Source organism: Puma concolor, chromosome E4 (genome assembly GCF_028749965.1).
Source record: "Puma concolor isolate L17-30 chromosome E4, mPumCon1.1.hap2, whole genome shotgun sequence".
In the NCBI taxonomy this organism is placed as follows: domain Eukaryota; kingdom Metazoa; phylum Chordata; class Mammalia; order Carnivora; family Felidae; genus Puma; species Puma concolor.
Window position 1 is genome coordinate 63,842,216 of NC_141683.1, and position 13,748 is coordinate 63,855,963.

At 40.8% G+C, this 13,748-nt stretch overlaps 1 protein-coding gene across 12 annotated transcripts in view; it reads left to right on the forward strand.

Annotated features, from left to right (window-relative positions):
* SDCCAG8 (SHH signaling and ciliogenesis regulator SDCCAG8) overlaps positions 1–13,748 on the forward strand; it is a 251,622-nt gene that overhangs the window by 73,714 nt on the left and 164,160 nt on the right. For all 12 annotated transcript variants that reach the window (XR_015246427.1, XR_015246428.1, XM_086694748.1 and 9 more), the window contains 3 exons: positions 1,382–1,534; positions 10,389–10,523; positions 13,359–13,475. Coding sequence is in view for 10 of the 12 variants with exons in the window: in XM_086694748.1 (XP_086550874.1) it covers positions 1,382–1,534; positions 10,389–10,523; positions 13,359–13,475 (405 nt within the window). In the remaining 2 variants the exon portion in view is untranslated. The remainder of the gene's footprint in view (positions 1–1,381; positions 1,535–10,388; positions 10,524–13,358; positions 13,476–13,748) is intronic.

Below are 13,748 nucleotides of genomic sequence, written 5' to 3' on the forward strand. Positions count from 1 at the left end.
TGTTTCCGATTCTGTGTCTCCCTCTCTCTCTGCCCCTCCCCCGTTCATGCTCTGTCTCTCTCTGTCCCAAAAATAAATAAAAAAATGTTGAAAAAAAAAAAAAAAAAAAAAAAATCTAATGTAAAATTTTATTTTACAGGCATCCTCAACTAGAATTGGACTTGGGACCAAGTCCCTGAGAGAATCATTTTTCAGTTACTGTATATGCTTGTCAGTTAATCTGAGACAATTAAGTTTTACCCTCGTATTTTATAACTAGGAGTACAGCAACTTTCCAGAAGAGTTTGAAGAAAATTAGGATTTAATGCTTTCCAGATGAAGAGAAGAAAATTCACCCGTCATACCCTAGATTATTTATTGTTTATATTTATTGTAGCTTTCTCCAGAGGGAAGCAGAGCTACGCATAAAGCCTGTGGTGCTTACTGAGACAACAAATGTGACTCTATCCCACTTGTAACTTGATACATACTTACACAGTTTGTAGGTCATATGAGACTTGGGTTTCTTGGCTTCCCAATTTAGGGGAACGTAGCTGTTGAATGAGGTGGATATTGGATATTAGATAAGAGCCACTGGAATAAGACACCATAGAATGACTCAGATTTTCTGTCAAGCACCTTAGCTGTATAGGGGTTTTTTAAAATTGGGATTTTGAAGCTAGTTTATTGTTGGGTGTTACACATAAAGACACTGTGAATGTAGTCGAAAGGAAGTTAGAAAGTTTTTGCTTCTAGAAATCCAGAGTGGGAAATTGAGACTAAGAACAATTATGGACTCGTAAAAAACCAGCAGTGAAAGATGGTACTTCTTAGTTCATAAAACTAGGTAGTAAATGCTCTTTTGAGTCTTTCCTTATCTAAACTTTTTATTATTACCTAATTTTTACTTTAGTTAATCAAGTTTCGGGAACCTCGATTATTTGATAATGTTAAAAATAGATGCCTGTATGTAATAACCAACTCATCTCCATTTTCAGTTTTGATCTGTTTAACCAGGAGCAAATGAAAAATCAGTTAAACTGGAGACTCACATATTTCATTCAGTAGAAACATGATATATAATTGAAATATAATATGAGAATGCTTGAGTTTTCTGATGCCCTTTTCCAAATTTGGACTCATCAGGGTCCATTAATCTGAATTCTTTTAGTTGCTTAGTTAATACAGCGTTAATTATGAAAATTGAAATATGTGAATAAATGTACCATTTGAATAGTATTTTAGATCTGTAATTGGTATTGACAAACGAGTATAAAATTCTTCTAATGGGCTCTACAGCGAGTTGTGATGATTTTAAGTAAAATCAAGGCTTAATTATCTCATTTTCCCCTCACATTTTCCAAACTCTAAGACGCCATTTCCCTCCATCTTACTTTGGCAGGCTTTAATCCAATGTGAACAGTTGAAGAACGAACTGGAGAGGCAGAAAGAGCGACTTGAAAAAGAACTCGCATCGCAGCAAGAAAAAAGGGCCTTTGAGAAAGAGATGATGAAAAAGGACCTAACAAAAGAAAAGGAGGACCTGGGATCAAAGGTACCTGTGGATTCAGTTTGTTCCCTGCCCTGCAGCAGAAATGTTTGTGGTGATGTCACTGATGATGCTGTAGGCTACAATTTTTGAGTGAACTCTAAATTTTAAAAATCTTGTAAGTAGCCAATTGCTTATAATTTAGAGTTCAGAAACATTTTCCATTTTTCCAATGTATTTCTCGAGAAAAGGTATATTCTCGGACCTCTCCAAATAAAACAGTCAATTCGATTCCATGCTGTGAAATTGTAAAATTTGCTTTGATCCCTCCATTCTGTTTGAGTCCCTGTCTCCTGTTTCTCAGAGGAAAGGAGGTGCTCTGTGGATATATCCAGATTTTATTTCCACCTGGGTGAAGTCAAGGAGCAGTGACTCCCCCACTTTATCCCCCACTCTCAAATTAGACTTGCAGAAGATAAAACACATATAAGAAACCAAGTGGCCAAGGAAAAGTGATTATGTACACGGTACAAAGCAGGTACCCGATGAATAATGAACATAACCGGATGGATGAATAGAAGGGAGAAGTGAAGGGCCAAAAGAACAGCTGGCCTGAAATGGGCAGTGTTTGGGAAACAGTAAGAAACTGGAAGAGAGAGGGGCACCTGGTTAAGGGTCTGACTCCTGACTTTGGCACAGGTCATGATCTCATGGTTTGTGAGGTCGAGTCCCACGTCCGGCTCTGCACTGACAACGTGGAGCCTGCCTGGTATCCTCTCTCTCCCTCTTTTATGCCCCTCTCCCGTTCACTCACTCTCTCTCTCTCAAAATACATAAATAAACTTAAAAAAAAAAAAAGGAACTGGAATACAGAGATAAGTGAAACCTAGCTTTCAAGTTGCTATAACAGAGTAAAATTGAGCAAGATGTGGTCCACGAAATGACCAAAACAGCAGTTACATGTTGTTGTTGTGTTTACAGCAACTCGCAGCTTGTACCCTGAATGCTGTGCTATAACATTCTAGTGTGTGATAATGACCTTATTCAGCACGTGTCTCTCCTGAGTATCTGCTGTGTGCAAGGCAATGCGATCCTGAGGATGCGTCAAGAGAAAAATCACCAACTCTGTCCAGTGAATTCGAAGTCTTACGGGTGCCTGAGGCATTTACTGTAAACTCCCTTGTCTTATCCTTTAAAAAAGCAAAAGTGTGCCTGTGGAAAGCCCACTATGTGCCAATCAAACTTTACCTTCTCCGGCCAGAATTGGTGATCTGAGCCTTGCGGATGGCACCGAGGGGTCTCATGGCCTGAGTGTCCACGGTGCTCTTGCTGCTTTCCAGCAGTCCTGCCATGCACTCCTCTCTCCCGTTCACTCAGCATGGGGCAACAGATAGTAACTGGAGGGCTCGGGGGTGTGGGTGTCCCAGGACCAGTGCAGTGCTGCTTACAGAGGAGGGAAGAGGAAGACACTAAACACACACTTCCATAAATGAGTTTTTCATTACCACTGTGATAAAGGCAGAAAAGTACAGTATAGGGTACGGTGAGAAAATCTGACCTAGTCTAGGCAGCCACGGAAGACTTTCCTAAGAAAGAGATTTTCAAAATGAGACTCGACAGCGATGAATAGTAGTCAGGTGAAGAGTTGAGGGGAAGAGTTTCAGACCCAGGGAAACAGCACCCCCCAGACTCTGAAGCTAGCAAGCATCATACTTTTTAGGAATTTAGGGGAGGCCCAGGTGACTGGGGCATAGGACGTGGGGACAGTAGTGGGAGATGAGTTTGGAGCAGTATGCAGGGACCAAAGCAGGAATGACCTTAAAATCCATGTGAAAGATTTTAGGTTTTATCCCAAACCAAGTGGAAAACCATTGAACACCTTGAAATTGGGCAGCGTCATGCTGCCATTTCTGTTTGAGAACTTCCATCTGTCAGTAAATTGGAAGAAGACTTGGAATAAATGCCTGGACATCAGGTGGGAGGTAATTATCATAGTCCCGGTGGAAATGATGGTATCTTGGGCCCATTTTCAAAGACTATTTTTTTTTTTGTTTATTTATTTTTGAGGGGGGGGGGCAGGGGCAGAGAGAGAGAGAGAGAGGGAGGCACAGAATCTGAAGCAGGCTCCAGGTTCCGAGGTGTCAGCACAGAGCCCGATGCGGGGCTCGAACTCACAGATCGCGAGATCATGACCTGAGCTGAAGTCGGACGCTCAACCGACTGAGCCACCTAGGCACCCCCAAAGACTCTTGTAAATCACTTTTATTCTCCTCAAATTCTCTACTATACCACACTCCCCTCATTCTCAGCAGAGTCTTACTTACCTAACAAAGAAAACTGAAGCCAGTGAGTGGTAACCACTTCAATATTTATCTTCCCCTCACCTGTGCCTTCAAGTACGATTTCACCAGCATCCCAACACAACATTGTCAGAATGGGAGAGGCCTTGCACTCATTCTTTCCCCTCGCTCTCGGTCCCTTTCTCTCCCTCTACCTCAGGGAGCTTCCTCCTTCTCAGGAAAGTCCCCTCGAGTTTCTCTCACCCATTGAAAGAAACAATCTTTCTTCTAATCCAATGGTTCTCAATCTTGGAGCCACAGAAGTTCCAAAATCTCATTGTCCAGTCTGCGTCCCAAACCAGTATGTGAAAATAACCATGGGTAGGATTCAGGAGACTGGATCCAGGTGACTCCGGTGTGTATCCCAGGTTGGAAACCACGTCAGTAATTCCACGTGCCTCCCTACTCTTGCCCTTTATGGTCCAGTTTCTTGGGAGGTCTGTCTGTACATGCTGTCTTTATGCTCTCTCCTCTGATTACCTCTTCAGCCCCTGCATTTCAGCTTCTGTGCCCACAGCCAGTGGAATTACCATTGCTATGTCTTCCTTGTGCTATTTTTAGCGAATATTTGTTAGTTCTTATTCTCTTTATTTTTTTTTATTAAAAAAAAAATTTTTTTTTTAACATTTTATTTATTTTTGAGACAGAGGGAGACAGAGCATGAATGGGGGAGGGGCAGAGAGAGAGAGAGGGAGACACAGAATCGGAAGCAGGCTCCAGGCTCTGAGCCATCAGCCCAGAGCCCGACACGGGGCTCGAACTCACGGACCGCGAGATTGTGACCTGAGCCGAAGTTGGACGTTTAACCGACTGAGCCACCCAGGTGCCCCTAAAAAAATTTTTTTAATGTTTGTTTATTTTTGAGAGAGAGAGAGAGAGAGAGAGAGAGAGAGACACCACAAGCAGGGGAAGGGCAGAGAGAGAGAAAGACACAGAAACTGAAGCAGGCTCCAGGCTCTGAGCCATCAGCACAGAGCCCGATGCAGGGCTCGAACTCACGAACTATGACATCATGACCTGAGCTGAAGTTGGGCGCACAACCGACTGAGCCACCCAGGTGCCCCAGTTCTTATTCTCTTTAAAAGATTCTCTTTCCGGGGCACCTGGGTGGCCCAGTTGGTTAAGCCTCTGACTGCTGATTTCAGCTCAAGTGTTGATCTCAGAGTGGTGAGTTCAAGCCCCAAGTTGGGCTCTGTGCTGGGCATGAAGCTTACTTTTAGAAAATAAATAAATGAAAGGTTCTCTTTCCTTGATTTCTCTGGATTTCTTGCTTTGGGAGGATGATAATGTGTGCCTGTCAGTTTGCTCAGAGTTTAAAGTGCCTTTGAGACAATGAAGGAAACGCATCCAGAAAGCAACTTGATGGAAAGTTCTAGAGTTTAGCAGAGAGCATTATATTCTGATGTCTTTGGCATTAGAGTGGCTCCCGGTTTCATGTATGTGACATCGATTCCTAGATCCTCAGCTCTCTAGTGATCTCCTAACCCAGCTTCTCTTGCCATGCTCCCTCTCCTATGGGAGATTGTCCAACTCTGCAATCTCGCTGGCATTTTTGTCTCCATCCTCTCCCTTACCCTACTCATCACGAAGTCACCAAATTCTAGAGATTCAGACACCTAGGAGTTTCCCATTGCCCTGTCTCCCTGCCATGCATATCGTCACTCCTGGATGACTTCTACAGCCCCGAGCACTCTCCTTGCTTCCGTGTCACCCCTAAGCCACAGCCAGGGATGGTCTTTCTAAAACGAACCAGGCAATATGTCAGTCTCTTGCTTTGACATCCTTTCCTGTCTCCCTGCCTCTCCTTGGATAAGATTTTGGATCCTTTAGCATTGCACACAGATTCTGCATTTCTCTGGCTGTCTTTGATTTCCCAGTCTCATCTCCCTTCACCTTTTTCCTTGCATCACCACCGTCCTGCTCTACTATTTTTCTTTCAGGAGTTTCCATGTGCTTTGCCCCTTGCTTAGAGGAATCTTCTGCTCTGTGTCCTTCCTAACTGATCCTTCAGAGTTCTTCTTGAGACCACCTACTTTCAGAGATGAATTCGGAGTCTCTCCTATGGTCTCCTGTGACTCAGTTAATTGCAAATTCTTGTTGAATTGTTTGTCTCCCCCAATTTACCACGAGTCCCCTGAATGTGTGGTCGCTTAACATCGTCATTGCTTGGCACATCCCACTCACATAAAATGTGTTCCGTGTGTATTTGTCGAATGAATGAGTGTAACACAGGGGAAGAAGAGAGGCCCTGTGCCATTGGAATCATGTGACTGAGAGGTTGTGAATTCAGAGGATCAGAACGGTCTGTGTCTGCCTGAGCTCATGGAAGATCTGGGGAGGAAGGTGGCATATGGACCTGTAAGTAGGATTCGGAAATACAGAGCATGAGGGAAGGGATGCTGGCTGGAACCAACAAGGATAAGGCGTGGAGGGAGGGGACTTTGTGAAGTGAGTGTTGTGCGTGTGACAAAGAACAGGACCAATAGCAAAGACCAGCTATTATTTACGCCTGGGAGACTCTTAATTTGGGGGCTGTTCAGTGGAAACCTTTAGCCCTGCTGAGCGGTTCCACTTGAAAAAAATATGGTGGTGAGAATTCCTGATAAGGAAGGACAAAGGAAGGCCGAGAGTGCCAGGCAGCATTCCAGGTGCTCTTGTATAACACAGCCTCTTTCTTAACACTAACAATTATTCCAGGAGCAAAAGTGGCAACAAAAGTACAATGTATGGCTGAGACCCAGTCATGTGTCTTGCCCTCAGTGAACCTTGGCTGGCATTTCATCTCGAGGTCCTGCCCTAAGTAAAGTGTCTGAATGAAGAGCTGAAAGTGCTTCTCACATTCTGGCAAGTGCTGTCACCAGGAAATGGCAGAACGTGGCTTTGGAGTCAAAGGATTCAGAGTTGAATCCAGTTTGACCTTTGTGTGACCTTGAACAATTCTTTTAACCTTGCCAGATTTCAGAGGAGTAAATAATGGAGTTGATCTACTCAAGGAACTGATGGGCTTAGAAAAGAATGTTTCGGAAGTACCTAATATACCTCGCTTAGAGCGGACATTTAATGGCTTTCAGCTTGAGGCTAGTATCATTCTTACTGCACAGAAAGAGGAGTAGGCTGAGAGGATGGAATTCTTGCACCTGCGTATTAGCAAAGCAGGCAGATTTGAATATAAAGCCTGGCTCTCCTTTTTATTCATTAGCTTGAATGCACGTAGGCAAATTTCTGGATTTTCAGAATCTCCTGGTTCTTTTTCAACTGAAAAATTAATCCCATATAATTCCTTCTCCAAGGGGATTAAAAGAGAGAACGTGTATCCCACTGCCTAGCACAGGAAGTGTATCTGAGAGGGAGACAGAACAGTTCATCCTAACGCTGGGAGAGCTCTGTAGTTTGTGCTAAAGAGCCCCCCCTCGCCGCCCCCCATTTCCTAGCAGTAAGGAACGCTTGCAAGACTTTTAGGCTTTGCTTCTCTCTTTTTGTTCTTTCTTTCTTTTCTTTCTTCTTACTCATTCTCATTAAATTTCGTGTGTGTGGGAAGCTCTTGGAGAGCAGATGTCTTCTACCTAGACAGATTTCGAATCATTCCCCCATGAGCAGGACTTGCTGTGAGTTTGTTTGCTGTCTTCTGTTACGGTCCTTGGCTGCACTGAGCCCCTAGGTTTATTAGTTCAGTGGGCCATTGATCATATTTATTGAGCGCCCCCTATGGTCTATCCATTTTTTTCAGTTGGTTCCCTTGATAATAGTCCATCACTAGAATTCTTAACTCTTGCACCCGTTGTATAGTGAGTACCACTTTCTACTGTGTTCAGTACACTAGGGACCACCTTTGTATAGAGATTTCCATCAAGCTGTCCCAGCCTGGGTGTCCTTGTCTCTTGCTTGCCCCTGTCAAAGTTTAAAGGACTTGCCTGATGTCAACGCCCCGGACATCCAGCAGTGTTGCAGCTGTCCGTGTTACTTGTGTCTCCGCAACAGATGTGGATGGAGACGCTCCTGCGGTGTAATGTTGACTTCCAGATGGTGGGTGTGGGGAAAAAGGAGGTGTGACAACAGGAGCAGAGGCCTCAGGAAGTGGGTGACAGGAGGGAGCAGACAGGTAGTGGGCACAGGGAAGAAGTGATGGGTGGCAGAGGGAGGGAGTCAGATGGAAGGGATGTGATTTGTTACACGCTTATTATAGAAACTGACTCAGAATTTACAGTTAGCAGGTAAATGTCTGCATATTTACTGCAAAAACCACCAATGTTAGTATGTTTACCATAAGATACATCTTCACACAAATATGATTTTTAGTAGCTGGTAATTAAAGTTTGCTGCTGTGGTATGGTTCCAGAGAAGCTAGAATTACATTCATAATATGGATACTCATGAACCTGAATTTTCAAATTAAGGATATAAATTAATCTTGTTGTTTGCTGCATTTAACTTCTTATGAATTTCAATTTCAAGTTCAGATTATAATGTGAATTAGAATCATTTGTAGCTGGGTATTAGTAAAAGTAGCTTTATGTGCAAATTGGACTTTTAGACAATCTTTCAACCATAAGAAGGACATATAAACAAACCATAAGTCAAATACACAATTCCCCACAATCGCCAGAAAAGTTAATGAATGTATCTACCATTTAATTAGAAAGTAGCTACCAGGGCTCATTATTTCATATGTGTCAACTTTAGTTCGTTATGTAATTCAAAGGCAATCTTGATGATCTGTGTCACAAAATCCGAGTTATTGATTTCAGTTGTGAAAACTGAATTCACACCCATATCAGTGTGCAACGGTAGATTTAAAATGTTATTTCAATTTTGTTATGAGTTCTTGTTTACCAGATTAAAAACTGATAGATATCTCTGCGTGTTTCACTCTCGAGGAAGGTAGCGTTTCTTCTTCAGGTCAAAGCTGCTAATACAAATAGGAAATTAAGAGTCTAGGAAATTTTGACTTACTGGAGCAGAGTAAAATGTAACTGCAAACAAAAAAACCTGTAAAATGGGTTAAATCTAAGACCTAGAAAGCATTTCTCACCCTGAGAAGAAAAACTAAGAGCCTGAGATCCGTAGAGTGGAGTGCTCCTCAGAAGAGCTGTTTATTCCAGTGATCCATTCCTCAAACATTCGGTGAGGAATACGCCCTTGAGCAACTTGCAGTCTAACGTGGAAACAGACAACTAAACACAGTGAGATAAGTACATCGTTGGAAGTGTGCAGACCTTGCGGTGTGATGGAGATATATAGAAGCTGTTGTGGGAGCCATACACCGGAGTGAGAGTCGAGATATGAAACCACAGTACTGCATGAGCAGCAAATCCGTGAGAGTGGATGTCAGCTGCAAACAGCAGACATGGCCCCCCCAGGACACAATAGCTGAATAGCAACCCTGAGTGCATCAAGGGCTCCTATTCTGTGCTGGGAACAAGGGGGTCAAAGAAACTTCCTGGAGGAGAGGGGATAATGGCTGAGAGAGGAAATAACAGGAGCGCTGGTGGTTTTGTGTAGCAAAGTGAAGTGCATAGAGCCTCCTCTGTTGGTGTTGGGGGGAAGGAGAGTAGGATCCATTGAATCTCAGTTGCTCTCTCTAAAGAGATCTGCCTCTCCAGCTCTCCCGACCAGTCCTTTTATCCTTCCATGTGAGAGAAGAGTTCAAGACTTCTCTGATTGCTTGACATCGCCCCTGAAATTTATTTGTATCAGCCTCTTCCACAACTTTTCACCTTAAAGTTTCAACCCAAACTTTGATTTTATCATCTTGTTATGCATTTCCCCAAATGAGGGTAGAGACCCAGGAATAAATGGGAAGGAAGTACATATTTGAGTCATGGGGGACGGGTGAGTGGAGGAGGTGGAAAAATGGACATACCCGATCCACAGAGAAATGATCTAAGAGTGAACCCAGTGGCCACGTGAAGACTATTAATTCAAGATTTTTTTTTTTTACATAGTGTCTTATTAGTCTGAGGTGCACCATACAATGATTCAGCAGTTCTATACATTGCTCTGTGCTCATCAAGATAAGTGCACTCTTTTTTTTTTTTATTTTTTTTTATTTTTTTTTTATTTTTTTTTTATTTTTGGGACAGAGAGAGACAGAGCATGAACGGGGGAGGGGCAGAGAGAGAGAGACACACAGAATCGGAAACAGGCTCCAGGCTCTGAGCCATCAGCCCAGAGCCCGACGCGGGGCTCGAACTCATGGACCGCGAGATCGTGACCTGGCTGAAGTCGGACGCTTAACCGACTGCGCCACCCAGGCGCCCCAGTGCACTCTTAATCCCCTTCACCTGTTTCACCCATCACCCCTCCCCCCCATCTACCTCCTCTCTGGTAACCACCTGTCTGTTCTCTGTATTAAGGAGTCTGTGGGGTTTTTTGTCTCTTTTTTCCCTTTCTTTTGTTTCTTAAGTTCTACAAGTGAGTGAGATCATACGGTATTTGTCTTTCTCTGACTTACTGTCTCTAGGTCCACTCACGTTGTTGCGCGTGGCAAGATCTCATTCTTTCTTATGGCTGGGTCATCAGTGTTCTCAATATTTATTTTGTCAAATGCCATTATCATTTAGGACTTTTATTTCCTCCTATAGATATTGTCCCTGTCTCAAAATATTGCCCAACTGGAGGTCCAGGTTGAAAAGGTTACAAGAGAGAAGATTTCAGCTATTAATCAACTAGAGGAAATTCAAAACCAGCTTGCTTCCAAGGAAATGGATGTCACAAAGGTACAAAGTGAGATTCTAGTTTGTAATTTTTTCTAATGCACAAAACTCAGAAAGAAGCACGGAATAGAAAGGTTTTGTTATTTCAGACAGTAAAGGTCCACCTAATGGTCATTAAGCAAACATTTACTTATTACTGGCAGGCCCTTTGATGAGTGCTGAAAATACAAAGATGAATTAGACACAAATAATGTCCTTGAAGAACTCAAAGTGGCTGAGACAGACTTGTCATTAAGCAAGTGTCACTACTTTAGTCATTGAATGTGTGATAATCCCAGCATCTCTAAATTAGACAGTTAGGAAAAATGTTTGCCAGAGATAGCATTGGTTTGGTCCCCACAAAAATAGTAAAAGACATATATATATACAACACCAAGAGTGTGCTTAAAATAAAAAATTTTCTACCTCCCATTCCTTTTCATACCTGGTCTTCAATATCAAGGTTCTCACACTAAGTGTCTTATTTTATTGGTCCTTAAATTTATACTTCAAAACATCACAGTGTCTGCACTTCGGCCATTACAAACTTGTGAACCAAGAACTAAAATGTTTAATAGTCTCAACTGGCCACTGTAAGGTACATATTTATGAAACACGAGAAGTCCATGTAGGTATCAGTAAGCAGTTGCCTTAAAACTAAGAAACTACGTGTGAGCACGCGTGATGTAATAAATTAAATGGATATATTTTTTACCAGAATGTACACGGATAATTTTGTTTGCAATGTATACCCTTTTCATATCGCATTTTAGCTATCAACATATTTTCCTAAATGTTGACACATTTGTAATGCCAACGTTGCTTTATAATTTAGTAATTGCAATTGCCTTTAATATATAGAAGAAACAAAGCCCATTTTTTTCTTTTTTTCCCTTGAATTTCTTTAATTCTCCATTTGCTTTCTAAAACTCAAGTTAGCCAATATAGAGGTTTAAAGCTGTCATATTTGCCAATATCATCAGCGTGTTTGTGTGGAGGCTAAGGGTAAATGTAAGGGAGTTGGGATAGAGGGGTGACAGTGGTTAATCCAGATTTAGGGAGAAAGCTGTGGTGAGTGTTCAGTCCATTGTAGGGAGAGAACTTTCTGTTGAAACATGTACAGTCGAGATGCCTCTTCTATCTTTAGAACTGTCCAAAAAAACACTCCAGCATCAGAAGGGTGCCTTGAGGTGGCTCCAACCCTGAGATGAAATCATTCTACTTCAGTTTAATTCGTTAGTTTATTTTAGATGAAATTCAAGTGTCATGGATAAACTTAGCAGATGCTAACGTGGAAGCAGTAAGGCAAGGGAACTTTAAAAATAAAATTAAGGGATAAAATAATTTTAAATAAAACTTAATGCCTAGGCATTTATTATTACACAATAATTATATGTTGGTATTAGGTTTGAAACACCATGGCTGTGTAATTATTATTTCCTGGCGTCAATTTGGTTTTTTTCATTTCATTCATGTATATACATCGAATAGGTTGGAATAGTGAAGAACCAAGAAGGAAAGGGAATTAGGGCCCCTCTAATTTTTTTCTGTCATTCTTCATTTTAAACTTTATTTAGCTTTAAAATTAATAACTTTTTATAAATTACTAGTGTTTTTGAAATGGGAGGGGTCAGCTCTGACACATTCAAGGCATTTGAATTTGAACTTCAAGTAGAATTTTCAGTAATTGTATTCTTTTCCTAGCATTTTGAGGGCCACTGGGGAGAAACTTACTGACTTTTTCCTCTGTCAGATTGGTTTATTTTTAAAATTTTTTTTTGTTTGAGCATAGGAGATAGATGGAGGTTTTATAAGATTCTAATACCTCAGTAATGATAAAACTAATTTCTAAAGTTCTGATTGTATTTTTGGATAAATACCAAAATTGAAAGGTTTCAAGCACCTATAACCATTGGATGATACATAATTTTTAAAAACTTGTATTTGTAAATCAGAGACTGAATTAACAGTCGTGTGTGTTAATCTCTTACAGGTTCTCAGTTATCTCAAAGGCTCATAATTTCTTTAGATTTATCTGCTGAATTGCATTTACCAAATATATTTACCTGTGTGTAGAGCCCTTGTATAAAAAAAAATTTATACAAAAAAATTGTGTAAGGGATGATACACAACACTTTTAGGATGCTGTGTGTGTTCATTATTTAATGATATGTTAAAATCATTTCACTTAAATGTATATTTTCCTTTTATGTTGAATGCTACAGTTATAAATGCAGAGTGTGCATGGTTCCAGTCTATGACTCTTACGAGACAGTGTTTCTTAATTTAAGTGCATAGCACTGTGCATAAGATTGATGTTATCTAAGAGACTGTAGTGAATACTAGGGACCACTGTACACGTAAATACCGATCATATAGCCTATTAGCAGAGAGAAAAATTCCTTTATAAATTTCTTGAATAAAAGCCTAACTGATCAAATCTTTAAGGGAAACCTTTCTTTTATAGAATGTCTGTTTAACTGTAATAACTTGAATGAGTATTGATATAGCTTAATATTTTAGTTAATGATTTCACCTAGTTAAGATTGAGGTGATAATGCATTTTGGATAATAGCATGCAATTGAAACGATTTTTCCCACAAAAAATCTTGGGCACATTACTTAAATTTCTCAATACATTTCTTTATCTGTAATCTGAAGTTGTTAAACTCAGTGGTACCTGATACTGCCTTCGCATCTTAACAGAATACATTGAATATTCTATACAGAAAATGCCATTCTTAGAAGAGTTCTATTGTATTTTATTTATATGACCTCTAGGGGGCACCAAAAGATCTAATTGCAGGCATTGCCTGGTAGATTCCAGCAGCTATTGATGTAGTTTTTACAATCTAACAGGTGTGTGGGGAAATGCGCTATCAGTTGAATAAAACCAAAATGGAGAAGGATGAGGCAGAGAAGGAGCACAGAGAGTACAGAGCAAAAACTAAAAGGGATCTTGAAATGAAAGATCAGGTAAGAGATGACAAGGGTAACTGCAGCAATTAAAGACCTAATTAAAGACGTAAGTTATTTATTTCTATTATATTGCTTCTAACTAATGGAACAATCCAGTTTATACTATTAAAAGAATTTCATTTCTAGTTGCCTAAAATTATCACCTTTCACATGAAATGGTGAGAATACAGCCGCATGCATATAAAATCCCAATCTGACAGGTCATAAATAATACATTTGGATATGTGTATCTATTACTTACAAAAGTAAAAAAAAAAAATGTTCTAATGC